Below are 14597 nucleotides of genomic sequence, written 5' to 3'. Positions count from 1 at the left end.
CTGTCCAGGTGGCTGGTCTCAGATGATCCCGCAGTTGAAGAAGCCGGAGGTGGAGGTCCTGGGCTGGCGTGGTTACACGTGGTCTGCGATTGTGAGGCCGGTTGGACGTACTGCCAGATTCTCTAAAATGACGTTGGAGGCGGCTTATGATAGAGAAATTAACATTCAATTATCTGGCAACGGCTCTGGTGGACATTCCTGCAGTCAGGATGCCAATTGCACGCTCCATCAAAACTTGAGACATCTGTGGCATTGTGTTGTGTGACAAAACAACACATTTTAGAGTGGCCTTTTATTGTCCCCAGCACAAGGTGCACCTGCATAATGATCATGATGTTTAATCAGCTTATTGATATTTTAGACATGTCATGTGGATGGATTATCTTGGCAAAAGAGAAATGCTCACTAACAGGGGTGTAAACCAATTTGTGCACAACATTTGAGAGGAATAAGCTTTTTGTGTGTATGGAACATTTCTGGGATCTTTTATTTTAGCTCATGAAACATGGGACCAACACTTTACAGCTTGCGTTTATATTTTTGTTCTGTGTAGTTGTGTTTATCCTGTCATGATTTCACTTAAACTCATTGAATGTTGATCGCCTCAACATCTGACAATAACTATTGTCTATATACAGTACACTTAAAGAGGACGTATAAAGAGGATGTCACGAAAAAAAAGAAATCCCGGTTGAAAACGGCCTATCGCTTTGGTATTAGTCATATACGTAAAATATAGTCCCGAAATTCACTAACAGCTTTAAAACTGATAATTTAAAAAGAAAAGTCAGTATTTTCAAAATTATAAAGTCTGAGATTAGGAGTACCTGTGAAGTCTCTGCTTTCCTTGTTATATTTGAAGGTTGGGTTTTGATTTCATGTAATGCCCACTAAGACGGTCTTTGTTCACGAATTCTCTCTCGGAGCGCACACAAGTCGCTCCAGCTGAAGGGTAGCATTCGATCTCACAATATCAGTCAAGCATCAAAGCTAATTGGCTAAAGTTAGCTGGCTTGCTAGCTACTTCCACACACAACTGAGAGAACAGTTTTTTTGTCAATGTTTACTGAAACCTGTCATAACAACCGGGTGTAGGCTAGGCTGGTTTTAAAATCATCAATTATTCTTCTCTCTTGGACTCTCAAACCAGAGTGTTAATATTGGAGTAGATTGTCAGAGTGAATTTACAAACTCAGACACATGCAAGAAACACCCACATCAAACTACGCCACCAAGACACAAATCTAGACTTCAAAGCATTTGTTAACGAGGAGGAGGAAAACTGAGGCAAAATCAGCCACTACAGTCTCTCTTTAATGAGTTCTTCAATCCTGGTGTGGAGCAAAAGCCTGCACACCTTGTTGTTCTCCTGGACCAATGATGAGTGGCGCAGCGGTCTAAGGTACTGCATCTCAATGCTAGAGGCATCAGTACAGACCCTGGTGATTGGGCGGCGTACAATTGGCCCAGCGTTGTCTGGGTTTGGCCGGGGTAGACCGTCATTATAAATAAGAATTTGTTCTTAACTGACTTGCCTAGTTAAAAAAGGTTAAATAAAACAATTATGAAGAACTCTATTTGTTTGATTGAAGAATAGTGTACTGACCTGTTTTCCATGTTTATACCAGACCCCCTCAATGTTTAGACAGCTCACTTCACAGAGTAGCTCTGCTGTTGCGTCAAGCTTAACATCGACATCAGACAGTCCAATGCTGAATTGAGCACCTAGTTCTAAAAATAAGTAAAGACAACAGAAACCATCATAGTTTAGTATAATCTCTAAGTGGGTAATGCATCACCATTTTCCTTATAATCTTAGCCGTAAATTGTCATACAGATGTAGGATCTTAATTTGAACCACTTTGCTACGGCAGAAAAATATTCCTGCAGCAAAAGGAAATATCAATAACTACAGTTGAAGTCGGAAGTTTACATACACTTAGGTTGGAGTCATTTAAACTCGTTTTTCAACCACTCCACAGGTTTCTTGTTAACAAACTATAGTTTTGGCAAGTCGGTTAGGACATCTACTTTAAGCATGACACAAGTAATTTTTCCAACAATTGTTTACAGACAGATTATTTCACTTAATCACAATTCCAGTGGGTCAGAAGTTTACATACACTAAGTTGACTGTGCCTTTAAACAGCTTGGAAAATTCCAGAAAATTACATCATGGCTTTAGAAGCTTCTGATAGGCTAATTGACATCATTTGAGTCAATTGGAGGTGTACCTGTGGATGTATATTAAGGCCTACCTCCAAACTCAGTGCCTCTTTGCTTGACATCATAGGAAAATCAAAAGATATCAGCCAAGACCTCAGAAAAAGATTGTAGACCTCCACAAGTCTGGCTCATCCTTGGGAACAATTTCCAAATGCCTAAAGGTACCACGTTCATCTGTACAAACAATAGTTCGCAAGTATAAACAACATGGGACCACGCAGCCGTCATACCACTCAGAAAGGAGACACGTTCTGTCTCCTAGAGATGAACGTACTTTGGTGCGAAAAGTGCAAATAAATCCCAGAACAACAACAAAGGACCTTGTGAAGATGCTGAAGGAAACAGGTACAAAAGTATATCTTTATCCACAGTAAAAACGAGTCCTATATCGACATAACCTGAAAGGCCGCTCAGCAAGGAAGATGCCACTGCTCCAAAACCGCCATGAAAAGCCAGACTACGATTTGCAACTGCACTTGGGGACAAAGATCGTACTTTTTGGAGAAATGTCCTCTGGTCTGATGAAACAAAAATAGAACTGTTTGGCCATAATGACAATCGTTAAGTTTGGAGGAAAAAGGGGAAGGCTTGCAAGCAGAAGAACACCATCCCAACCGTGAAGCACGGGGGTGGCAGCATCATGTTGTGGGGTGCTTTGCTGAAGGAGGGAATGGTGCACGTCACAAAATAGATGGCATCATGAGGGAGGGAAATTATGTGGATATATTGAAGCAGCATCTCAAGACATGAGTCAGGAAGTTAAAGCTTGGTCGAAAATGGGTCTTCCAAATGGACAATGACCCCAAGTATACTTCCAAAGTTGTGGCAAAATGGCTTAAACCTCTTTAATTCAAATTACAAAATTGTAATGTTGAACATTCATGAACATACAAGTGTCTTACATCATTTAAAAGCTTAACTTCTTGTTAATCCAACCGCATTGTCAGATTTCAAAAAGGCTCTACGGCGAAAGCATACCATGTGATTATCTGAGGACACGGCCCCGCATACACCAGCATTAAAAACATTTTCCAAACTAGCAGAGGCGTCACAAAAATCAGTAATAGAGATAAAATAAATCACTTACCTTTGAAGATATTCCTCTGTTTGCAGTCCCAAGGGTTCCAGCTACACAACAAATGGGCATTTTGTTCGATAAAGTCCTTCTTTATATCCCAGAAAAGACAGTTTAGTTGGAGCCAAACAACATTTCTAATCAATCCTCAGGTACCCTAATATCTAAATAAATGATCAAATTTAAGACGGAATGTAGTATGTTCAATACCGGCGATAAAGAACGAAGTGCACGCCCTCATTCATGAGGGCGACAACAAAGTCAAGGTATTGGAGTGGCCATCACAAAGCCCTGACCTTAATCCTATAGAAAATGTGGAGGCCTACAAACCTGACTCAGTTACACCAGCTCTGTCAGGAGTAATGGGCCAAAATTCACCCAACTTATTGTGGGAAGCTTGTGGAAGGCTACCCGAAACGCTTGACCCAAGTTAACCAATTTAAACACAATACTAACAAATACTAATTGAGTGTATGTAAACTTCTGACCCACTGGGAATGTGATGAAAGAAATAAATGCTGAAATAAATAATTCTCTACTATTATTCTGACATTTCACATTCTTGAAATTAAGTTGTTTTCCTAACGGACTTAAGACAGGGAATTCTTACTAGGATTGAATGTCAGGAATTGTGAAAAACTGAGTTTAAATGTATTTGGCGAATGTGTATGTAAACTTCCGGCTTCAACTGTATGTGGATTATAATTCATGGACATTTTGTGCAGTGTTCAATACATTTTTCTCTAGGGCAAATCAAGTCTGACATTTTTAAGTGGAAATTAAAAACTTTAGAAGCCTTTTTTAAACCTCAGAATACAACTATTATCAGCTACAAAAGCAAACAAATTAAGATCCTACATCTGTATGCTCAAGACATATGCAATAGCAATGAACCGAAAATAAACAAGGTTACATATGACTATTGACAAGATAATGATGGGGACTATAGATTGTTTAAGAAGTTCACAGAATGGTGGTTTCAAATGTTATACCACATTGTCATTTGTCATAATGAATATAGACCAGCAAGTTATATAATTACTGTGTCTTATAAATTACAGAGAACAGCAGCAATGTAATGTTACATACCAAGTGAGGTGATGAATTGTTATCCATGTTCATAACAGCAATTGTCAGTGTTGGCAGGGGAGAAAGTATATTGGAATGAACGGAGATGTACAGTATAACAGGTTAATCAACATACTTCACTATGATGTATCATTCAATTTCATGTACAGTATCTTAAAGTGCTCTAATCAAGGGAACATCAGCCTTAGAGATGTATTTCCGGATCCTGGATGTGACCCACATGCTGTAACCGTCCATTCTTACCCTGCACAGTGAGCGTTGCCTTGGATTTACGACCATCCACCTCAAAGTGATAGATTCCTGCATCGTCTTTTTTACAGTTATCAATGACCAGCTTGTGAGAGGCTCCTTCTTTGATGATTTTCACCCTGTCATCACAAGGAACCTGATTACAGAAATAGAGAACACATTAAATCCAACAGGATAAAATATAATCTAGTTTGTCATGTAGCTGTCATATAATCTTTCCAAATAGTTACTTTTCACTTGAATGACTTCAATAGTTGCGTTTTTCCCATCATGATTTATCTTCATCAAGCTATTGTTTAGTTGAATCACATATGTTAGTATTGGGCTGCAGCAAAAGCCTGCACACCTTGTGGGTCTCCTGGACCAAGGTTGAAATAAACACTGACTGTATTTTGGGGATTGAAGAATACTGCACTCACCTCTTTCCCGTCTTTATACCAGAACCCCTCAACATTCGGACTGCTTAGTGTCAAGGACAACTCTGCTGTTTCATCAAATTTAACTTCGATATCAGAGAGTCCGCATCCAACAAATTGAGCACCTGGATCTATAAATAAATAAAGACAGCAGAAATTGTAATAATATAGTCTCTAAGTGGGTACTGCACCCACACTTTCCTTATAATCGTAGCCGTAAATTGTCGTACTAAGATGTAGGATCTTAGTTTGAACCATTTTGATTACAGCAGGAAAATATTCCTGCAGCAACAGGATAGTTTAGTATAATGTCAAAGTTTGTAATGCACCACAAATCTCTGCTGTAAATCGCAAACATATTATATACGCTCATACTCAATGGAACTAGATACACAAAGAAAAAGGGATAGTTCACTCAAATTACAAAATTACATGTTGGTTGACTTACTCTGTAAGCAGTCTATGGACAAGGTAAGACAGCAACCATGCTTTGGTTTTGGTCTCCAAACTTTAAAACAATTTTGTCCAAAAACCAATGCAAGTCAATACAGTATCTCCAATGTTTTGTGTTCCATGTCCAAATCATCTCAAAGTAACTTTATTGAGCTAAACAATCAATTTTAAGGTGATTGAGAAATGACATGCAAAACATTCTAACATCAGAGATATTGACATGCTTTTGTTTTTGGATATACAGTGCCTTCGGAAAGTATTCAGACCCATTGACTTTTTCCTCATTCTGTTTTACGTTACAGCCTTATTCTAAAATGAATGAAATAAATAAAAAATCCTCAGCAATCTACACACAATACCCGACAATGATCAAGCAAAAACAGGTTTTTTGAATTGTTTTCAAATTTATAAAAAATAAAAACAGAAATACCTTATTTCCATAAGTATTCAGAACCTTTGCTATGAGACTCCAAATTGAGCTCAGTTGCATCCTGTTTCCATTGATCATCATTGAGATGTCTCTACAACTTGATTGGAGTCCATCTGTGGTAAATTCAATTGACTGGACGTGATTTGTAAAGGCACACAGCTGTCTATATAAGGTCCGAGACAGGATTGTGTCGAGATCAAGGAAAGGGTACCAAAGAATTATGCAGCATTGAAGGTCTCCAAGAATACAGTGGCCTCCATCATTCTTAATTGGAAGAAGTTTGGAACCACCAAGACTCTTTCCAGAGCTGTCCGCCCGACCAAACTGAGCAATCGGGGGAGAAGGGCCTCGGCAATGGAGGTGACCAAGAACACGATGGTCACTCTGACAGACCTCCAGAGTTCCTCTGTGGAGATGGGCTAACTTTCCAGAAGGACATTCATCTCTGTAGCGCTCCACCAATGCCTTTATGGTAGAGTGGCAAGATGGAAGCCACTCCTCAGTAAAAGGCACATTACAGCCCACTTGGAGTTTGCCAAAAGGCACCTTAAGGACTCACACCATGAGAAACTTGATTCTCTGGTCTGATGGCCTGAATGCCAAGCGTCACGTCTGGAGGTAACCTGGCATTCCTGCGGTGAAGCATGGTGGTCGCAGCACCATTTGGTGGGGATTTGTTTCAGTGTCAGGGACTGGGAGACTTTTCAGGATCGTGGGAAAGATGAACATAGCAACAAACAGAGAGATTCTTGATGAAAACCTGCTCCAGAGCGCTTAGGACATCAGACTGGGGGAAGGTTCACCTTAAAACAGAACAACACCCCTAAGCACACAGTCAAGACAATGCAAGGACAAGTCTCTGAATGTCCTTGAGTAGCCCAGCCAGAGCCCGGATTGAACCCGATCGAACATCTCTGGAGAGACTTGAAAGTAGCTGTGCAGTGACGGTCCCCATCCAACCTGACACAGCTTGAGAGGATGTGCAGAGAAGAATGGGAGAAACTCCCCAAATATAGGTTTGCCAAGCTCAGAGCATCATACCCAAGAAGACTCGAGGCTGTAATCACTGCCAAAGGTGTTTCAACAAAGTACTGAGTAATGGGTCTGAATAGTTAAGTAAACGTGATATTTCAGTGTTTTATTTTTAATAAAATTGCAAAAAAATTATAAAAACCTGTTTTTGCTTTTTCATTGTGGGGTATTTGTAACGGCTGTCGCTTTCCTCATCCTCAGATGAGGTGAGGAGAGAAGGATCTTCAGACCAAAATGCGGAGTCAGGGAAATAAGCCATCTTTATTACAAAATACGACGGCCACTAAACAAAACAAAACACTTTCAAAACTTACACAAAATAACAAAACGTAACGAACGGAACCTGAACATAAACTTACATCGACAAACGTAAACTCACGAACAGGAACGTTACATCGAAACGTACGAACAGCCAAACAGCCCCGATAGTGAATAACATCGAACACAACGAAGACATCACAGGAGACAATCACCCACAAACAAACAGTGAGAATGCCCTACCTAAATATGACTCTTGATTAGAGAAAAACGCAAACCACCTGCCTCTAATCAAGAGCCATACCAGGCAAACCAAAACCAACATAGAAACGAATAACATAGACTGCCCACCCAAAACACATGCCCTGACCATAAACACATAAAAACAACATAAAACAGGTCAGGACTGTTACAGTACCCCCCCCTCAAGATGCGCACGCCGGGCGCACAAGCACAAAGTCCAGGGGAGGGTCCGGGTGGGCAGTTGACCACGGTGGTGGTTCCGGCTCAGGACGCTGTCCCCATACCACCATAGTCCATCCTAACTTCCTCCCTCCAAGAATGTCCACCCTCTTTTGACCCCCACAAAATCCCCTTAACAACATATCTAATAAGGACAACACCGGGACAGAGAGATAAATCAAGACAGAGGGATAGATAAGAATATAGAAGTAGATAAAGATAGAGAGGGAGATCAGGATAGAGGGGCAACTCCGGACTGAAAGGCAGCTCCGGACAGAGAGACAGCTCTGGACTGATGGGCAGTTCTGGGTATCTAGCCTTTTCAGGCTGAAGGGCAGCTCATGGCTGACTGACGAATCTCGACGCTCATGGCTGGCTGACGGCTCTCGACGCTCATGGCAGGCTGACGGCTCTCGACGCTCATGGCAGGCTGACGGCTCTCGACGCTCATGGCAGGCTGACGGCTCTCGACGCTCATGGCAGGCTGACGGCTCTCGACGCTCATGGCGCTCTGACGGCTCTGGCTGCTCATGGCGCTCTGACGGCTCTGGCTGCTCATGGCGCTCTGACGGCTCTGGCTGCTCATGGCGCTCTGACGGCTCTGGCTGCTCATGGCGCTCTGACGGCTCTGGCTGCTCATGGCGAACTGACGGCTCTGGCTGCTCATGGCTCGCTGACGGCTCTGGCTGCTCATGGCTCGCTGACGGCTCTGGCTGCTCATGGCTCGCTGGCGGCTCTGGCAGATCCTGTCTGGTTGGCGGCTCTGGCAGATCCTGTCTGGCTGGCGGCTCTGGCAGATCCTGTCTGGTTGGCGGCTCTGGCAGATCCTGTCTGGTTGGCGGCTCTGGCAGATCCTGTCTGGTTGGCGGCTCTGGCAGATCCTGTCTGGTTGGCGGCTCTGGCAGACCCTGTCTGACGGACGGCTCTAGCGGCTCCTGTCTGGCGGGCGGCTCTAGCGGCTCCTGTCTGGCGGACGGCTCTGTAGGCTCATGGCAGACGGGCGGCTTTGCAGGCTCATGGCAGACGGGCGGCTTTGCAGGCTCATTGCAGACGGGCGGCTCAGACGGCGCTGGGGAGACGGATGGCTCAGATGGCGCTGGGGAGACGGATGGCTCAGATGGCGCTGGGGAGACGGATGGCTCAGATGGCGCTGGGGAGACGGATGGCTCAGATAGCGCTGGGGAGACGGATGGCTCTGGCCGGATAAGGCGCACTGTAGACCTGGTGCGTGGTGCCGGAACTGGAAGCACCGGGCTAATGATAAGCACCTTCCTACTAGTGCGTGGAGCAGGGACAGGGCACACTGTATTCTCAAAGCCTACTCTACCCCTGATGCGTGGTACCGGCACTGGTGACGCCGGGCTGAGGACAAGCACATCAGGATTAGTAGGGGGAGAATATACAGTGTGTACAGGGCTCTGGAGACGCACTGGTAGCTTAGTGCGTGGGGCCGGAACTGGAGGCACTGAACTGGATACACGCACTATAGGGAGAGTGCGTGGAGGAGGAACAGGGCTCTGGAAATGCACTGGTAGCCTAGTGCGTAATGTAGGCACTGTAGGTACTAGGCTGGGGCGGGGAGGTGGCGCCGGAAATACCGGACCGTGCAGGCGTACTGGCTCTCTTGAGCATTGAGCCTGCCCAACCTTACCTGGTTGAATGCTCCCGGTTGCCCGACCAGTGCGGGGAGGTGGAATAACCCGCACCGGGCTATGTAGGCGAACCGGGGAAACCATGCGTAAGGCAGGTGCCATGTATGCCGGCCCGAGGAGACGCACTGGAGACCAGACGCGTTGAGCCGGCCTCATGACACCTGGCTCAATACTCAATCTAGCCCTACCAGTGCGGGGAGGTGGAATAACCCGCACTGGGCTATGCACTCGTACAGGAGACACCGTGCGCTCTACTGCGTAACACGGCGCCTGCCCGTACTCCCGCTCTCCACGGTAAGCCTGGGAAGTGGGCGCAGGTCTCCTACCTGCCCTTGGCCCACTACCCTTTAGCCCCCCCCCAAGAAATTTTTGGGAGTTACTCACGGGCTTTTCGGGCTTCCGTGCAAGACGTGTCCCCTCATAATTCCGGTTTCGAGCTTGATTCTCCGGCTTCCATCCACGTCTCCTAGCTGCCTCCTTAAACCACCGCTCCTGGGCTGTGGCTGCCTCACTCTTCTCACGAGAGCAGCGATATTCTCCAGTTTGCGCCCAGGGTCCTCTACCAGACAGGATCTCCTCCCAAGTCCAAAAGTCCTTGTTGCTCCGTCGAGCATTCCCATACCGCTTGGTCACATTTTGTTGGTGGGTGATTCTGTAACGGCTGTCGCTTTCCTCATCCTCAGATGAGGTGAGGAGAGAAGGATCTTCAGACCAAAATGCGGAGTCAGGGAAATAAGCCATCTTTATTACAAAATACGACGGCCACTAAACAAAACAAAACACTTTCAAAACTTACACAAAATAACAAAACGTAACGAACGGAACCTGAACATAAACTTACATCGACAAACGTAAACTCACGAACAGGAACGTTACATCGAAACGTACGAACAGCCAAACAGCCCCGATAGTGAATAACATCGAACACAACGAAGACATCACAGGAGACAATCACCCACAAACAAACAGTGAGAATGCCCTACCTAAATATGACTCTTGATTAGAGAAAAACGCAAACCACCTGCCTCTAATCAAGAGCCATACCAGGCAAACCAAAACCAACATAGAAACGAATAACATAGACTGCCCACCCAAAACACATGCCCTGACCATAAACACATAAAAACAACATAAAACAGGTCAGGACTGTTACAGTACCCCCCCCTCAAGATGCGCACGCCGGGCGCACAAGCACAAAGTCCAGGGGAGGGTCCGGGTGGGCAGTTGACCACGGTGGTGGTTCCGGCTCAGGACGCTGTCCCCATACCACCATAGTCCATCCTAACTTCCTCCCTCCAAGAATGTCCACCCTCTTTTGACCCCCACAAAATCCCCTTAACAACATATCTAATAAGGACAACACCGGGACAGAGAGATAAATCAAGACAGAGGGATAGATAAGAATATAGAAGTAGATAAAGATAGAGAGGGAGATCAGGATAGAGGGGCAACTCCGGACTGAAAGGCAGCTCCGGACAGAGAGACAGCTCTGGACTGATGGGCAGTTCTGGGTATCTAGCCTTTTCAGGCTGAAGGGCAGCTCATGGCTGACTGACGAATCTCGACGCTCATGGCTGGCTGACGGCTCTCGACGCTCATGGCAGGCTGACGGCTCTCGACGCTCATGGCAGGCTGACGGCTCTCGACGCTCATGGCAGGCTGACGGCTCTCGACGCTCATGGCAGGCTGACGGCTCTCGACGCTCATGGCGCTCTGACGGCTCTGGCTGCTCATGGCGCTCTGACGGCTCTGGCTGCTCATGGCGCTCTGACGGCTCTGGCTGCTCATGGCGCTCTGACGGCTCTGGCTGCTCATGGCGCTCTGACGGCTCTGGCTGCTCATGGCGAACTGACGGCTCTGGCTGCTCATGGCTCGCTGACGGCTCTGGCTGCTCATGGCTCGCTGACGGCTCTGGCTGCTCATGGCTCGCTGGCGGCTCTGGCAGATCCTGTCTGGTTGGCGGCTCTGGCAGATCCTGTCTGGCTGGCGGCTCTGGCAGATCCTGTCTGGCTGGCGGCTCTGGCAGATCCTGTCTGGCTGGCGGCTCTGGCAGATCCTGTCTGGTTGGCGGCTCTGGCAGATCCTGTCTGGTTGGCGGCTCTGGCAGACCCTGTCTGACGGACGGCTCTAGCGGCTCCTGTCTGGCGGGCGGCTCTAGCGGCTCCTGTCTGGCGGACGGCTCTGTAGGCTCATGGCAGACGGGCGGCTTTGCAGGCTCATGGCAGACGGGCGGCTTTGCAGGCTCATTGCAGACGGGCGGCTCAGACGGCGCTGGGGAGACGGATGGCTCAGATGGCGCTGGGGAGACGGATGGCTCAGATGGCGCTGGGGAGACGGATGGCTCAGATGGCGCTGGGGAGACGGATGGCTCAGATAGCGCTGGGGAGACGGATGGCTCTGGCCGGATAAGGCGCACTGTAGACCTGGTGCGTGGTGCCGGAACTGGAAGCACCGGGCTAATGATAAGCACCTTCCTACTAGTGCGTGGAGCAGGGACAGGGCACACTGTATTCTCAAAGCCTACTCTACCCCTGATGCGTGGTACCGGCACTGGTGACGCCGGGCTGAGGACAAGCACATCAGGATTAGTAGGGGGAGAATATACAGTGTGTACAGGGCTCTGGAGACGCACTGGTAGCTTAGTGCGTGGGGCCGGAACTGGAGGCACTGAACTGGATACACGCACTATAGGGAGAGTGCGTGGAGGAGGAACAGGGCTCTGGAAATGCACTGGTAGCCTAGTGCGTAATGTAGGCACTGTAGGTACTAGGCTGGGGCGGGGAGGTGGCGCCGGAAATACCGGACCGTGCAGGCGTACTGGCTCTCTTGAGCATTGAGCCTGCCCAACCTTACCTGGTTGAATGCTCCCGGTTGCCCGACCAGTGCGGGGAGGTGGAATAACCCGCACCGGGCTATGTAGGCGAACCGGGGAAACCATGCGTAAGGCAGGTGCCATGTATGCCGGCCCGAGGAGACGCACTGGAGACCAGACGCGTTGAGCCGGCCTCATGACACCTGGCTCAATACTCAATCTAGCCCTACCAGTGCGGGGAGGTGGAATAACCCGCACTGGGCTATGCACTCGTACAGGAGACACCGTGCGCTCTACTGCGTAACACGGCGCCTGCCCGTACTCCCGCTCTCCACGGTAAGCCTGGGAAGTGGGCGCAGGTCTCCTACCTGCCCTTGGCCCACTACCCTTTAGCCCCCCCCCAAGAAATTTTTGGGAGTTACTCACGGGCTTTTCGGGCTTCCGTGCAAGACGTGTCCCCTCATAATTCCGGTTTCGAGCTTGATTCTCCGGCTTCCATCCACGTCTCCTAGCTGCCTCCTTAAACCACCGCTCCTGGGCTGTGGCTGCCTCACTCTTCTCACGAGAGCAGCGATATTCTCCAGTTTGCGCCCAGGGTCCTCTACCAGACAGGATCTCCTCCCAAGTCCAAAAGTCCTTGTTGCTCCGTCGAGCATTCCCATACCGCTTGGTCACATTTTGTTGGTGGGTGATTCTGTAACGGCTGTCGCTTTCCTCATCCTCAGATGAGGTGAGGAGAGAAGGATCTTCAGACCAAAATGCGGAGTCAGGGAAATAAGCCATCTTTATTACAAAATACGACGGCCACTAAACAAAACAAAACACTTTCAAAACTTACACAAAATAACAAAACGTAACGAACGGAACCTGAACATAAACTTACATCGACAAACGTAAACTCACGAACAGGAACGTTACATCGAAACGTACGAACAGCCAAACAGCCCCGATAGTGAATAACATCGAACACAACGAAGACATCACAGGAGACAATCACCCACAAACAAACAGTGAGAATGCCCTACCTAAATATGACTCTTGATTAGAGAAAAACGCAAACCACCTGCCTCTAATCAAGAGCCATACCAGGCAAACCAAAACCAACATAGAAACGAATAACATAGACTGCCCACCCAAAACACATGCCCTGACCATAAACACATAAAAACAACATAAAACAGGTCAGGACTGTTACAGTATTGTGTGTGTGTGTATATTGATGAGGGGAAGAAAACAACATTTGAATCCATTTATAATAAGGCTGTAATGTAGCAAAATGTGGAAAAAGCCAAGAGGTCTGAATACTTTCCAAACATGCACTGTATTTACTGTGATTTATAAATTACAGAATAACACACATTTTTATGCTACATAGGCCTACCGTTAGAATAATTTTTTATTGGTTGCTAAAAAAAATATTAACACATGTATAACAGATGAATAAACACATTTATATAATGATGTATAATTGTTTTATGTAGGACACATTCCATCTATCTTAAAGTGCTCTAAACAAGGGAACAATAGCCTTACAAAAGCATTTCCTGATCTTGGATGCAATCCACAGTAACCATCCATCCTTACCTGAAACAGTGAACTTTGCCTCAGATTTATGACCATCCACCTCAAATGAATAGACTCCTGCATCATCTTTTTTACAGCTTTCAATTACCAGCTTGTGACTGGCTCCATCTTGGATGATTTTCAGCCCATCCTCATCAGTTAGCTGATGACAGAAATAGAGAATGGATTCAATCCAGTAGGGGACTGAAAATAGCATCTTGTTTTTCATTCAACTGTCATAGTTTATTTGCTAATGGATATTATTTCCCGTAGTTTAACTTTGACAATATATACACATTATCAAGCTGTTTAGTTTAATCAAATGTGTTGGTATTGGTCTGGAGCAAAAGCCTGCACACCATGTGTGTCTCCTGGAACAAGGTTGAAGAACACTCTATTTGTGTGATTGAAGAATACTGCACTCACTAGTCGCCCGTCTTTAAGCCAGACTCCCTCACAGTTCTCATGGCTCAGTTTGCAGGACAGTTCCACTGTTTCCCCGAGGCTGCCATTAATATCAGCCAGTCCATTAAGGAATTGAACACCTGGATCAAATCAAATCAAAGTCACATGCGCCAAATACAACAGGTGTAGACCTTACAGTGAAATACTTACTTACAAGCCCCTAACCGACAGTGCAGTTTAAAAAATACAGATAAGAATAAGAGATAATTAAAGAGCAGCAGTAAAAAATAACAATACAAACAGGGGGGTGTCGGTACAGAGTCAATGTGCGGGGGCACCGGTTAGTTGAAATAGTATGTACAGTGGGGCAAAAAAGTATTTAGTCAGCCACCAATTGTGCAAGTTCTCCCACTTAAAAAGATGAGAGAGGCCTGTAATTTTCATCATAGGTATACTTCAACTATGACAGACAAAA

The 14597-nt window shown here is 46.4% G+C and overlaps 1 protein-coding gene across 1 annotated transcript in view; it reads right to left on the bottom strand.

Annotated features, from left to right (window-relative positions):
* LOC139554415 (immunoglobulin-like and fibronectin type III domain-containing protein 1) overlaps positions 1 to 14597 on the bottom strand; it is a 35932-nt gene that overhangs the window by 12197 nt on the left and 9138 nt on the right. The window contains exon 6 of the mRNA XM_071367172.1: positions 14144 to 14262. Within this exon, the coding sequence (XP_071223273.1) occupies positions 14144 to 14262 (119 nt within the window). The remainder of the gene's footprint in view (positions 1 to 14143; positions 14263 to 14597) is intronic.

The sequence above is a fragment of the Salvelinus alpinus genome, chromosome 2, assembly GCF_045679555.1.
Source record: "Salvelinus alpinus chromosome 2, SLU_Salpinus.1, whole genome shotgun sequence".
Taxonomy (NCBI): domain Eukaryota; kingdom Metazoa; phylum Chordata; class Actinopteri; order Salmoniformes; family Salmonidae; genus Salvelinus; species Salvelinus alpinus.
The sequence above is the reverse complement of the archived record's forward strand: the minus strand, read 5'-3'. Positions and strand labels throughout refer to the sequence as shown.